The sequence below is a fragment of the Nipponia nippon genome, unplaced genomic scaffold (genome assembly GCF_047370975.1).
Source record: "Nipponia nippon isolate SJK-2023a ecotype South Korea unplaced genomic scaffold, ASM4737097v1 scaffold_18, whole genome shotgun sequence".
NCBI classification, from domain to species: domain Eukaryota; kingdom Metazoa; phylum Chordata; class Aves; order Pelecaniformes; family Threskiornithidae; genus Nipponia; species Nipponia nippon.
In genome coordinates, this window is record NW_028262334.1 from 4540522 (window position 1) to 4553771 (window position 13250).

At 55.4% G+C, this 13250-nt stretch overlaps 1 protein-coding gene across 17 annotated transcripts in view; it reads right to left on the reverse strand.

Annotated features, from left to right (window-relative positions):
- Positions 1-13250, reverse strand: part of NCOR2 (nuclear receptor corepressor 2) — a 256466-nt gene that overhangs the window by 75945 nt on the left and 167271 nt on the right. For 12 of the 17 annotated variants that reach the window (XM_087754367.1, XM_087754365.1, XM_087754354.1 and 9 more), the window contains 4 exons: positions 12764-12860; positions 10134-10312; positions 6588-6642; positions 4310-4408 (listed from right to left, as the gene is read on the reverse strand). In XM_087754367.1, the coding sequence (XP_087610493.1) occupies positions 4310-4408; positions 6588-6642; positions 10134-10312; positions 12764-12860 (430 nt within the window). The remainder of the gene's footprint in view (positions 1-4309; positions 4409-6587; positions 6643-10133; positions 10313-12763; positions 12861-13250) is intronic. The other 5 variants (XM_087754366.1, XM_087754364.1, XM_087754355.1 and 2 more) reach the window with 1 other exon arrangement.

A 13250-nucleotide genomic window follows, 5' to 3' on the forward strand; every position in this document is an offset into this window, starting at 1 on the left:
CAGGGGACCGCGCCGGCTGCCCCGGCAGGTCACACTGCAGCCCCCGCCCTGCCGGCACGGCTCCAGCACCGCTCCCCGGCAGAGGAAGCGGGGGTCCGGGCGGCTCCTGTCCCCCCAGAGCGAGTCCTCGAAAGCGTCAGCACTAACGCACGGAGCCCTTTCATCGGGGAATATGTGAGAGCCGCCTGACAGCAGCGCCCAAGGAGACTGGCATGACGGCACGTCCCACGGGCCGCGTCCATCCACCGTGGCGCATGACTTCATCCACCTCTGAGTCATCCCCAGGGTGGGCAGGCAGCTCCTCCGGCCGCCCATCGCTGCTGCTGACTGACCCACTGCCGGCGAGAGCACCGGCGGCTTTGCCTGGCGGGACGGCTGCCCGCCTCCCCATCCCTACACCGCGTGGGAGCTGGGCGGCTTCTCCCCCCGGGAATTCACCGGCACTGCTGCAGGAAGCATGACCGGCGTGCTGCGGCCGCTCTGCTGCCACGTGGGCAACGCTACTCCAAAATCAAAGCGAATTTATTCTGGAATAAAAACCCCACACTCCGCACGGAATAATTATGTTGAAATTGAATCACTTTTCTTCCAGCACGGTTTCAGTCCAACGCTTGCGCTACTACAGCCCGGCTGAACAGCTTGCCCGAAGAGCGAAGCACATGGCGCTAATTGCCTAGTTTCAATTTTGGTGCCCCCTGCTACAGAATTAGGGGTGTTCGCAGAGAGATGCTCTTTGAAATACCCTGAAGAGCGGCAACTGCGACAGCCCCCCAGGCGGCACATCCATGCAAGGGCCTTTCATTACAAGCTCACGCAAATTTATGCTTATTACTGTACATTGAATATTGGATCGGATTTACCATGAGTCAAACTTTTTTCTTTCTTCCCCCCCCCAACGAGAAACTACACGCTTGGAAGTTATTCCTCTTCCCATTGATTTCCCTGTCAGGGTTAAATGGCATTTTCCATACCCGAACGCAGAGGATTATTTTCAAAACGATCCTCATCTCGGGAGCCTGAACATTATGCATAAGGATCCATCAGATGCGTGCGCCTTTCATTCACCGGTGCTGGGGAAGGCGGCGTGCCGGGAGCACGCGCCCCGCCTCGGAGCGGGCGGCTGCTCGGTTTTCTGACAAACTGGAAGCAGAATCACGTGAAGTCCCCACTCTTGGCAGGAGATTTTTAGCAATAAGTAGCAGCTTTATGAGGAACATCCTTTGCCAGGGGACCATCAGCCAAGGAGCAGTGGGATTCTTATTTTTTAATGGACTTTTAATAAGTAGGCCACAATGATAATCTTGACACCAGAGTAGCTTTATTTCTACGTGTAATTATCTCCACTTCAGTCTCAAGCTCCCCGCAGCCTCCAAGAGCAAATAAGACCACCAACCTCTCCGTGAGAAAAGGAGCAAGAAAACAGCATAGGGCCACTTGAAACGCTATTTGTATCAGACCTCATCCGCTCCTCTCATCTAATATCAAAGTCAACCTCTCCTCCCCTCCTCTAAATCAATTAAATCTCACTTTTGGCGTTTAACTGCTTGAACCCTTTACCAGAAGGAAAATCCATGCTTGGAGCATGGGCAGCACCGGGAGCGGCACCATGTCTCCCGATGCTGCAGGAAGACTGTTCGCAGCCCTGTCTCCAGTTCAGTCGACAGCCCCGCAAATGGCTGAACTGGTACAATGAAGGGGGAATGAGCAGGGAGGACGAGCAGCCGAGGTGTCGGCTGAGCCTCCGGGACAGGTTACTCCCAAATGAGAACACCTTCTGCAGGCATGGGCAGAACTTGAGCAGTTTCTGAAGGTCCTCACTAAGCAAAAATACCACCAGGAGCATCCCTCCATCCTAACTCTCCAGATTTGCCAGTATCTAACCTCTCCCATACTGGTCTATGCAGCCGCATGGTGACCCAGCCTGGCCCGGGAAAGCAGGTCCCATCGGCACTGCGCTCAGGGGAGAGAGACCCCGGCTCCATGAAGGGGTGCATGGGAGATGCTTCACTGCTCCCACCAGCTTCTGGCAGGACGCGGGACTTGTAACAACACATTCCTTCCTTCATTACCTTAAAATCCCACCCTAAAATGACCCTCTCGGCAGCACGGCCTCCCTCTGCGGCACAGACCCAGCCGTGCTGCCCCGCCAGCTCCGCTGTCTCCCCTCCGCAGCAGCGCCCTTCCCAAGCCTGCCCACAGGCTCTTCCAGCGCTCCTCTGCATGCAGCCTCGCAGGAAACGGACGCAAGCGACAGACAGGAATACCAGAGGTATTGCAGCACAAAATGCACATCTCAAGACCCCCCCAAGATCTTTGGTGGAGAGCTGCTCCAGGCTGGATTTTATGCAGCAACTCTTGTTCTGCACCTCTCTCCTACCGCTATTTCTGCAGCCAGCCCTTGGCTTTTAAAGCTTGTCCGAACATCCCACCTGAGCATCCAACAGTAACGGGAAATATTCACTGCTTCGCTTTCCCCTCAGACTCAGGCATCTGACTCTTCGTTCAAAATTAATAATGTTCTGGTTGAGGTCTGCTCCAGCGGAGGTGCAATCCACTCCCTTTGGTGCCCAGCAGCCTCCCTCTTAATGATTTACAAATATTGCTGTCCTCTACATGCAAAAACAGTCCTGCCTTTTTCTCCAGTCAATGCAGCAAGTCCCTGCTTCCAAAGGCTGGCACTGAACGAGGCTCCAAGCGGCAGCACACGATCGCCACTGCCCAGGCTGGACCAGCCTCATCAGTGAGGGCAAGCGCCGTGGGAAATTCTGCAGCCAAGGACGCTTTGGATACTTTTAAAAACTAAAATACAAAATAGTACCTGCTGGGTGCAGGACAGGCAGGTCTGCAGCCGCAGGGGTAAGTAGGGAGATGCAGAGCAGAGCATTAGATTGCCTCTCTCCCTCCACACTTGTTACTTGCTCAACTTAACATTGCAAACAGAATGAGCTGTGCTGAAAGTCTCCACCACTAACAAGAAACAAATGTGGCTTCATGTTCTAGTTGCTGTGATCTACCAAAACAGACCATGGTAAACACTATAAAAATGTACTGGAGGGAACCACCCTGTGTTTGCTGGGAGAGGGACTGGATAATCTAATAGGGCTTTATCCATCTCTAATGTCTCTGAAAAAAAAGAAGGGAAAATTGGGCCCCGTCCATGACATTCGTCATGTGCTAGCTATTCTGATGTCTTAATGCTTCAGAAATCAAATTGGAGCGAGGCTACCTATCTGCCTCTCAATCAGGATCCAGACCCAAGTGCTGCTTTTTATGGCCATGCAGCGTGAGGAGCTGCTGATGTCAGCAGTGGCACGGGCCAGGCCAGTTTTTCCAGCCCTATCCCCACGTTATCTGGAGAGATACTCCCTTTGTGGTCACCTCACTCTCCTCATGACGTGAATAATCGTTCACTTCATGGACCTGGGGATCCACCAGCGGGACCTTCCTCTGGCTGAAAGCAGCCGCGGGGACAAGGTACCTGCCCAAAATGTTAGCCCTTATCTGGGTACCCGGGTATTGCGGTATCAGCAGCAAAACGGGCATGGTCATGTCTAGATTTATATCTTGGCCACGGTAACGGCAAGGGTCGATTCAGTCACCTACCCCCAGGCACCTCGCGGCGCCCTTGGTACCTGCCCAGCCCTTAACGAAAGGGTTAAGGATCTCCTCTAGTTTCAGCGCCAAATCTGCCAGCCCCCACGGGGATCTCAGACACCCTCCGGCATTTCAGATAGCTTTACAGGCCTCTGCTCAGGCGGTCACCAGAAGTCACTCCCACCCAAGCCATTCTCCTCCCATACCTTTTCCCGCAGGAAGAGCCCTGGGCAGGCTCTGCAAGGCAGGAGCATCCCTACCCAGCACGCAGCCCTCAGGAGCCCTGTTCCCGCTGGCACGCCGGCTGCCATCTCCGGAGGGGAGAGAGAAACGGGCTCCACTCGGTTCTCGCACGGAGCTGCGGGCTGCATGGGCAACCCCGTGCTACTCCTCACGCCTGGCCAGGTTTCCTGCATTCACTCCATCCCCTTTTTCAAGCATCTCGGGTTTGTTGTTTACTTTTTAAAGCTACTGTGACCTTGGCATGGAGACAGACAAACATCAACTGCCAGAAAACAGCATGTTCTGAAAAGCTACACAGAGCAAAACCACAGCCCCATCGCAGTTTGCAAGCAAGATCTCCATCTGGGGAGGGGAGAAAAGAAACATTTGGGGTGCTCAGAGAAAGGGCTGCTGAGAAGCTGGAAGTGCAAAGCGCTGCAGCTCCTTGCTCAGCCCGAGGGACGACGTTTCCATGCGCTCCTCCAGCTCTTACCTGGCTCTTCCCGCGCCGCCGGTAATTCCTTCTTACAAGGTTCTTGTAGTTCTCATTCTTTTTGGTCAGGTAGTAATACAGGACGCAGTCTGCCACCGTCTGCAACGACACGGACAAGTCAGGGAACAGAAGGTCCTGGCCCCTCGCTCTGTCGGGGTGCAGACTTCCAGGAGCGGCATTCAGGCCCTGCCATCGCCAGGTCTTCTGCTGCTTCTGAAGATCCGCAGCCCAAGCAGGCTTCCCCGCACCTCCCTCCCAAAGCCCTTCGATGGAGCTGGACGAGAGGGGAGATGCACGCTGTCCTAGTAAAAAGGCTCAGCTCTTCCAAGGGACAGACCGGGGCCATCCCGCAGGCATGCCGAGATGGAGCCGGGGGTGCAGAGCAGAGAGCACCCCGCATTGGAAGCAAAGCAGGGGGAAGGGCTGACCCCAGATGACTGTGGCAACTACAGGCAGAAGAAGGAGAGCCGCCTGTCACGCTCTGTAGTGGTTATGCGAGGCACAACCTGCCACATGACTGTCAGCTAGTGTTATTTCCAGCCCTTAAGCTCGCTGGCTCAAGCACACATGACTTTCTTGCGGACAGATTGAGATCGCGGCCCTCAGGAGCCACCATCCCAACTCCCATTCCAGTGGCTGGCTCCGCGAGTGCCATCCCAGATAGGACACATTAGGAAAACAAGTTGCTGGCGCCGGGACATATTCTGCTCCTGAAGAGCACAGAGTGTGCCATGCTGGGAAAAGTCCTTTGCTGAACTGGGTGGGCACCTGAACACTGGTCTTGGGCTACACCTTCATATACAGGACCAGTGGCTGCGTGAACAGAAATACTCCCACAGACCCATCGTGCCTGCAAGCGCCCGGGAAGAGGGTGGTGCTGCGCGCTCCCGGGGGGTGCACGGGGACTGCGCTCTCCCTATCCCTGTGCAAGGAGTGGAACCATTTGCAAAAACAGATTGCAACTTTTAAAGTGTTAATTGGATCTCTTTCTAATCTAGCCCTGATTATACACACACACGCGAACACAAAAACTTACAGTCATCTGTTCCAAGGGCTAAGATCACTATTTTTTTATAATGCAATTTAAAAATCTATTAATTCATTACATTGAGCCATACTTTGCATCTCTCTCCAACAGGATAATGGATGTGTTCTGTATAATAATTACAGCCTGATTTACAAACGAGTACAAATAAAATTAGAAGACATTTTACAGCTTGGAACACAGACTGGATTGTGAGCATCATCCAAGTCCCACCGCTTTCGGCTTTACCAAGTGGGAAAGGCTGAAAAGAGCCTGGTATCTTACAGCAACAACAGCAGGACGAGGATGCTGCTGGCCTTTGCCTGCTTGCTGCTTCGGACAGGGAAGTCAAGGTCTTATAAATTATTTCCCCAGCCCGAGTCACACAGAATCAGAGAATAATTTAGGCTGGAAGGGACATCTGCAGGCCACCCCCCCCGAAAGCAGAGGGGTTCCCCCAGAGCAAGTGGACACTGCATGGATGAAACACTGCATGAGATGGATGCAACTAACTACAAGGACCAGAGAAGAAGCAGCTCTCAAGTGTTTCTGGCTCAGGAGAGCACTGGCTCATCATTGTCTTTCCAGGCTGGGTGTGTCCAGGATCTGCCCCTATGGCCTGTCCCACAGAAGGTACCTGACCTTGCTCAGAACGGGACCAGAGACTTGCTCTTCCTTCAGATCTCTTTTTAAACCTTTCGTCCATCAGCCCAATTAATAGCAAAAAGGAGAAGTCCAAGAAGCACAACATAGAGGCTTGGGAAAGATCAGGCCCTCCTGCAAGCAAACTATTCCTAAACACCAAGGGGAGGTGTGTGTGCTTACAGGACACCAACCCAAACTGCTGGATGAACTGGGACTCAGCCCATCCTCAAGGTCCCTTCCCTGCACGAGGAGGGGACCTCTCCGCTTTGTGCTGGGCAGCCCGGTGTGCGACAGCCTGGCTGGTGCAAAATGCCTCCAGGAGACGCTGGAAAGCAGCTCTGCCAGGCAGATCACGGGGTGGGCTGCAACGCCTACACGCCAGGCTGGATGCATTCACACATCTCGCGGCTCTGAGCTCCCTGGCTCTCCGCAGCTGAGTCAGTCCCTTGTCTCTGCAGGGAGCCGGGAGGCGTCTGGACCGTGCCCGGGGCTCTGAGCCACCACCGCCCACAGGTGCCCAGCATCTGCCGGCTGGTCCAGCGCCAAAGGGAGCCGTGTGATGGAGAAAAGAGAGCGCCAGGCAGGTTAAAGCCAGGCAGGGAGGCTTACCTTCCTGTCCAGAAACGATGCGATCAGGCCAAAGTTCTTCGGATGCTGCATGAACCTGCGGGAGCGAGAGGGAGAACATTAGGGTACATGCTGGCTCTGACCCTCCTTGCAGCTGGGCTGCTGTACCCAGAGCAGCTAGGCCAGCTCCTGGAGGGACTTAGGGGTTTGAGAAAATATTTTTCTGCTGCTCGGCTTCCCAGAAAGACAGGAACTTTAAATTTAGCCCAGTGGAGCTGGGCTGATTGGAAGCTTCGATGTGCAGATGTTCATCATGGGGTGGGAGAGGGCAGGGGACTGGCAGCACCTGACAGCTACCCATCACCCTGCTTGATCCCACGGCCACCCAAGCCCGCACCAATGGCAGGATGGGCACAGAGAGCAGCTGCACACCTGGCCAAGGCCTCAGGATTTGGCAAGGAATCGCCATCAATGGCCGAGCGCAAGGACCCCGCAGCAGGGCCGGGGGTGCCCCCGCCGCCGAGCAGGACCCCAAGCCCAGCTGGGCTGTCAGGAGCAGCTGCAAAGGACGGGAAGGGAAACCCAAACCCCAGGAGGAAGCACAGAGCTGCCACGTTGCCGAGTTGCTCAAGAGATCCCCGGTGGCACGGCAGCAGCTCTGAGGAACGCCGCCTCCTGCCCAGCGAGCGGAGGAGCTGTCAGCAGGCTCACCCGTGGCTCTGACAGCCCGGGAGGGAGCATCGCCTGCCGGAGGGGGGAAGCTGTCCCCGGGTGCAAAGATGTCTTCTCCAACAAATCCCTTCACCTAGCCGGTGGGGAAGTGCCAAAGGCCAACAAGACCTTGGCACGAGGTGCTCCCGCTGGCAGGAGGGCAGTTAACTGGTGCATCACCAAAGCACGGGGAGCCTGGCTCTTGTGCTGGGGCTGGAGCACAGTGCTGGCCCCAGCAGAGAGGGGAGCCGAGTGGCCAGGGCCAGCCCTGCTCGGCACGTGTGGCTCTGCCGGCTCCCAGGAGCTGATGGCTCTGTGCCCTGGGCAAATGGTTCGGAGGCAAGAGGTGGGTGAGCTGCGGTGTGGGTGCAACACAGGTGGGATGTGTCAAGCAGCTTGGTGCCTCCGGCCCTGCCGGTGATTCCACCGAGGCTGCTGGCTGAGCCCTCTCCTCCCACCCTCGTTGCTCAGCCCCGCTGCCAAACTCAGGGTCAGGGCACCGAGCTGAGCTCGGCGAGGGCCTGACTGACTTCAGCCACGGCAGCAGGACGCGGGTGCTGTCACCCATGTGCCGATGCCCTTCTTGATGCAGGACCCCCATCTGCTTTGGGTGGCACTGCAAGAGCCCTGTCACTGTAACTGGTTACCAGAGTAAGGGATTTCATCTCTGCTGCAGCCAGCACGAGGCTTTTGTGGGTGACACATGGGACGGGGGGGAACGTGGGAGGAGGGAACATGGACAGCAATGGGAGCCTGATGCTCGGGCCCTTAATGGGGACCCAAGTCTCTCTCAGCCTTTCTGCCATCAAGTGTTTTGAAGGGCAAAACTTACTGCCCCCCCCCCAGATATAACACAGACACCAAGGGAGATCCCACAAGACACATGACTAAACAAATGAAAGAAAAGAGAAACCAAAAATGCCAGGCAGACAAAAAAAAAAAAAAAAAAAAAAGAAGAAAAGCAGCTGGGCTGCTCAGACAGACTGGGATCAGAGCACAGCTCTGGAGCTGGCTCGTCACGCTGTACGCAGCACAAACCAAGGGCTGACCAAGGGACAGGGTTTTCAAGGCCACGTTATCAATGATGCTAACGCAGTGTCAGGGGCAATGCAGATGACAATCCACTGTTTTTCATGGGCCAGGCCGTGCCCCTGTGACGAGGGATGGAAGCTGCATTCTCGCGGTGCCCAGCACAACAGGGCCTCGATGCCTGAGCGGGATCAAGGGGTACCGCAGCCATCTCTGCTCCTTCACCAGCAAACCACGGCCCCCCTGGGAGCAGGCTAGCGATGGGCTCTCAATAAAGAGACCTGAAAACCTGCCCAGAAGCGAATCAAATCAGACTCTTCCTCGTGGTTATGTTTTAACAGCTAAAATGGGTTTAGACCTGGAGCTTGTTGGCCTTGCAGTGCCTGGCTGTTTTCTCTGAGAGCCCCTGCCATCAGGGCTGAACAAAAGGTTGCACCAGGTTTTCACGGTCTCAGGAAGAGGCCAGCTCTGGGTCACGATCACGGATGACACAACTTTGGTTCACCTTATATACCCAGGCCAGAAGCTGCAGCACACCAGGCAGCTTGGCTACCCGCACACTGGGATCGGGGCGAGAGCCAGAGCAGGACTCCCTTGGCCCTCCTTACAACTCCTAAATACCAATCTCTTAAAATGAGCTTTGTGAGAGCCCTGAAATGCTGCTGTATTTATGCCTCGAGCTCCGCATCACCCACGGCGATGACACAGAAACAACCATGCACAGCAGGATGCACGAGCTGGGTGTGGATCCTTCCAGCCCCATTAGCCAGGCACAGCCCCACCATTAAAGACCAAGTAATTAGCCTTTGCGTCATTTGCGGGCAAGCCTCGTTGTTTGGAGTGTCACATTTTAAGGCTAATTAGCAATGAGGATTCTCCTCTACCAAAGGCTTGGAGCCTGTTTGCTTGTTTTGTTCTTTTTCGGTCCATCTTGGCAATTAGTTATTTCAGCTGCAAACAGGAGTCGTCATAAGCAGGGAGAGGAGGAGGGATCCCGGACACGGAGAGGCTTCCAGCGTGGCTGGCCATGGGCCTGTTGGTAATCCATGGGGCCGTCTCACAATTATCCGGAGTCCAGACTAAGGCAGTGCTGCCACAAGGGACGAGGTGGCCCTGGCGCACCCACGTACCCCCGTGTCCCTCGTGTCCAGAGCAGCGAGCCATGGCAGAGCTCATCCTGCTGGAAGCTGAACTCCAGCTCTGTTTTTACAGACACACAGGACACACCGGGGGCACCAAGGATGCTCCGGTCCTCCCTGCAAACACACCGGGGTCTCTGCTATGCTATGAGATACGGAGGAGTCTGGATGTGAGACTGAGCTGGGACCCACCAGCTTGGCTGACAGCGTGGTTGGTACCCAGAGAAGGGATCAGCAATCCCACAAGTGATCTCGGTCGTTAAAGCAAAGCAGTTCTCAAGCACTGCTTGCAAACAGGAGAAAGCACCGCAGCCAGTTTGCATGTGTCTGATGTGGGAATGCATCCATGGAAAAGAGCAGCCTGTGGCAAATCCTGCAGAGAGCAGGACGGAGCGCTGAGGGACGGGCACCGGCTGGAAGCTGCAGCCCGAGGGGGTCTGCGTGGGGGAGTTGGACGTTCACAGCCCCAAGAATCCCTCTGCACATGCACACACCAACCATACAGAAAGGCCTGAGGTTTCTGTGCAGGTGCATCACCCTGTGCCCAGGTCCAAGGCAACACAGGGACCGCGGCCGTGTCCCTGAGGGTCAAGACAAGCCCTTGGGAAATTCATGCCTTAGCGTGCTGGGGCCTCGGCCAAAGCATCGCATGGGTCCTGTCTATACTTCCCAAGGGCTATGCAAAGAGAGGCGTGTGGGCTGCACTCACTTTTCCCGGAACGTCTCCTTCTCCTGTTCACTCCACATGTTCATCACTTGCCGGTCCTTGTAGACCTTCATGGGGTCATCCATGAGGCCGTTCATGTTGATGAATTTAATGCGCTGCTGGTCAGCGTCGTAGAGCATGGGCGGGATGACAGCGAGCTGGCGCATCTGCTTCTCCAGGTTCTTTGGGGAAAGCAGAGAGAACAGTTGGTCAGCACCATGGGCCCGGGGGGGCTGCAGGGGACAGATGTTCGAGAGGAAAGGACAGGCGGAGGAACAGGAGAACTCAAAAGCAAGCACTAGACAGTTTTATTGCTAGAGTAATTGTAAATTAAATGCTGAAAGAGGCTATCGCTGTCAGCCAGGAAACAATTAATCTTTCATTTTGAAATAAAAGGCTTTAAGATACCATGTGGAAATGTCTGACTTAAGCCAAACAGCTCCTGACCATGACAAGAGACAACTCAAAGCAGTGGTGGTACAGGGAATGCAACCCCCTTCCCAGCCATCAAACCCATGGCCACGTGGAGGCTCAGCCCCCCACCCCAGATTGCGAGGGAAGCAGCTCAGCTCTGCAAAGCTTTCTGAAGGGGTGGGCAGAGGGAGACATTGTGTTTCCCTTCCACGGGAAACCTAGTATGGTTCCAGGAGGTTTCAAATGTCACCCTAACGGGGCCATCTTCCTTTCTTTCCTCTTACTACAACACCCTGGGACATAATCTGATGCCTTTACCCCACCCTATTCAAGTGCAAAGTTCATCCAGAACCCCGGCTGCACACCAGGACAGGACAGACTGGGCACACTGGTTTCCTTAAGCATTTGCAACAGAGTGGCCAATACGATGTCTCATTTGCACCGTCCCCTGCCTGAATGCTGGGACTGTCCCTTCGGCTGAGCTGCTGGTGGTCCCTCGGCACAGGTCCACTCTGCAGGGACGAAGGGATGCTCTGGCCACCCTCGTTCATTTGTGAGCAGCACCATCACTCTGAGTCCTCCCTGTCATCTGGGATGGCACTGGTCAAACATAAATTCCAACCCTTGACCCAGGAAGGCCAGGTCTCAAGTGCTGTTATTTTAATTTACAGCTGGACGCTGGTTCCTGGGAGAACAGTAATGTCCAATCCTTCCAGCAAGCTGCCAGCCCAGCACCGCTCTGCTTCCCTGCTACAACTGATCAGACCCGACCTCCTCTTCCTAAAACACAGCTCTCTGCACAGACACCAACGTTTCGACTCATTTCATCACATTCCTCACCCACACTAGAACGCCTCCCGTTTAGCAGCCGGCTGCTTCAGATGGCCTGGAGGTGTCATCCCACCGTGGGAGGTCAGGGACAGCTTGCAGCCAGAGCATCGACCCTGGCAACCGCAGACCGCTCCAGCCGAAAGGAGAAAGCTCCTGTGCCGAGCCGCGGCAGGCAGAGAGGCAGCTGGCAGGAGCACTGCCTGCAGCTGAGAGCGCAGGGCCTCTCCCTTCATCTGGCAAGGTCTCGGGGTGCTGAGCGCTGCAGATACACCCCACCGGCAGGCAGCCAGACCTCTCTCCTCTCCAGCCAACGCGTCGGGGTGGAGAGCTGGCCCCTGCCGCCAGCAGTGCTCCCCAGCTCTCACCTCCCTGCTCCTTCCAGCCCTGTGGAAGGGCTGGAAGCTCTTAAGGTGTCCTCTGAGACAAGCAAAGCGGTGCCTCGGGGCTCAGCAGAAGGCTGTCGGGGTGGAGTTTAGCAGCACACTGTGCAGGAGGTTGGAGGCAATCGTCTAATGCTCCCCTTGGCCATGACCTCTGCAGAGCTGTGAAATTTCCCTCTGCTTCCGAGATCCATGTCCTCTGGGTCATCACTTTAACTGGCTAACAGCAAACTGCCTGGGACCCAGGAGCGCACCGTGGTGCACAGGCAGCAAACATCTCAGCTATTGCTGGGCAATGGCTGCTCTCCCCTCCCAAACGCGATCCATTCACTGCAGCTCGCCTCCGTGCCAAGAGAGTGGAACCCTTGTGAAACCAGATCCAAACGAAGCCAAGGTCACGGGGATGTTTCAAGATGAATGAAGCACTCCCAGAAGATGTGGGCCAACTGGCTCACATACAAACCATTCATTCCATAGGATTCCCCTGTGTCAAGCCGCACAGCCCATTCAAAACAAAACGAAACAGAAAAACCCCTCCACCCAGCAGCCAGGGCGCCGGCTCCCTTCCCTTCCCACCTCCACTTCCAGTTTAAACCAACAGCCAGGAGGTGTTTGTAGGGTGCTACCCACGATGAGCAGCACGCTGGAGTTTCAGGTCCCTAGGAGGCAGTCGAATGCCAATAAACCCTACCCACTGGCCACCAGCTCCTGGAGTGCTTTGCTCCATGTTTTGCTCCTGCAGAACCATTGCACAGCTCCATTACATCTCCTGGGCAGCTGGAACGATGCTGCTGGGTGTTAAAAGAACACCTCACTTTGGATCCTGTCCAGAAAGCATATTAGGCATCATGGCAACCTCCCTAACCTCAGTGTGGCCTGAAGTTAGTGGGATTTGGTATCAGATTTCACCATGGGACCTGGTGTGGGACCTGCTGGTACTCCCCTGGCTTCCTCAGAGAAAAACAGATTAAGAGGTGAAGAGGAGGAGAAAGGACAACCTGGTCTCACCTCTTGTTCTGAGAGCCCGTCAATGATTTCTGACACCTCGTGCTCACTGCGCGCAGCCGACATGGAGAGCCCGCCGCTGCCCCTCTGTCCTACCCTGCTGGGAAAGGGCAGTGAAACACTCAGACACTGATGCTCCGTTTTGTAAACCACATTCATGGCAACTCACTGGTCCTGTTGTCCTCCGTAACGGCCATATCCCAACACCCCACCCAGGCCACCCCATCCCACACTGCGGGAATGGCGCCTGCTGCAGCCCCGTGGGCTCTGACAGCGCTTACTCCTGCCCGGAGAGCACCGTCCCCCATGTCCCCGGGTTTAGGGCTCACAGGTCGAGAGCCTCAACCAACCTTCCTTACCTGTGCCAACAGCCACCTCCTGGATCGCTACAACAGAAAGATATCTCATACCCACCCAATCTCTCCCCCCATTATTTTCTCCCTTTCATCACACTGCAGCAATGGCGTAAAGGTGTCAGCGTTAGCACTGA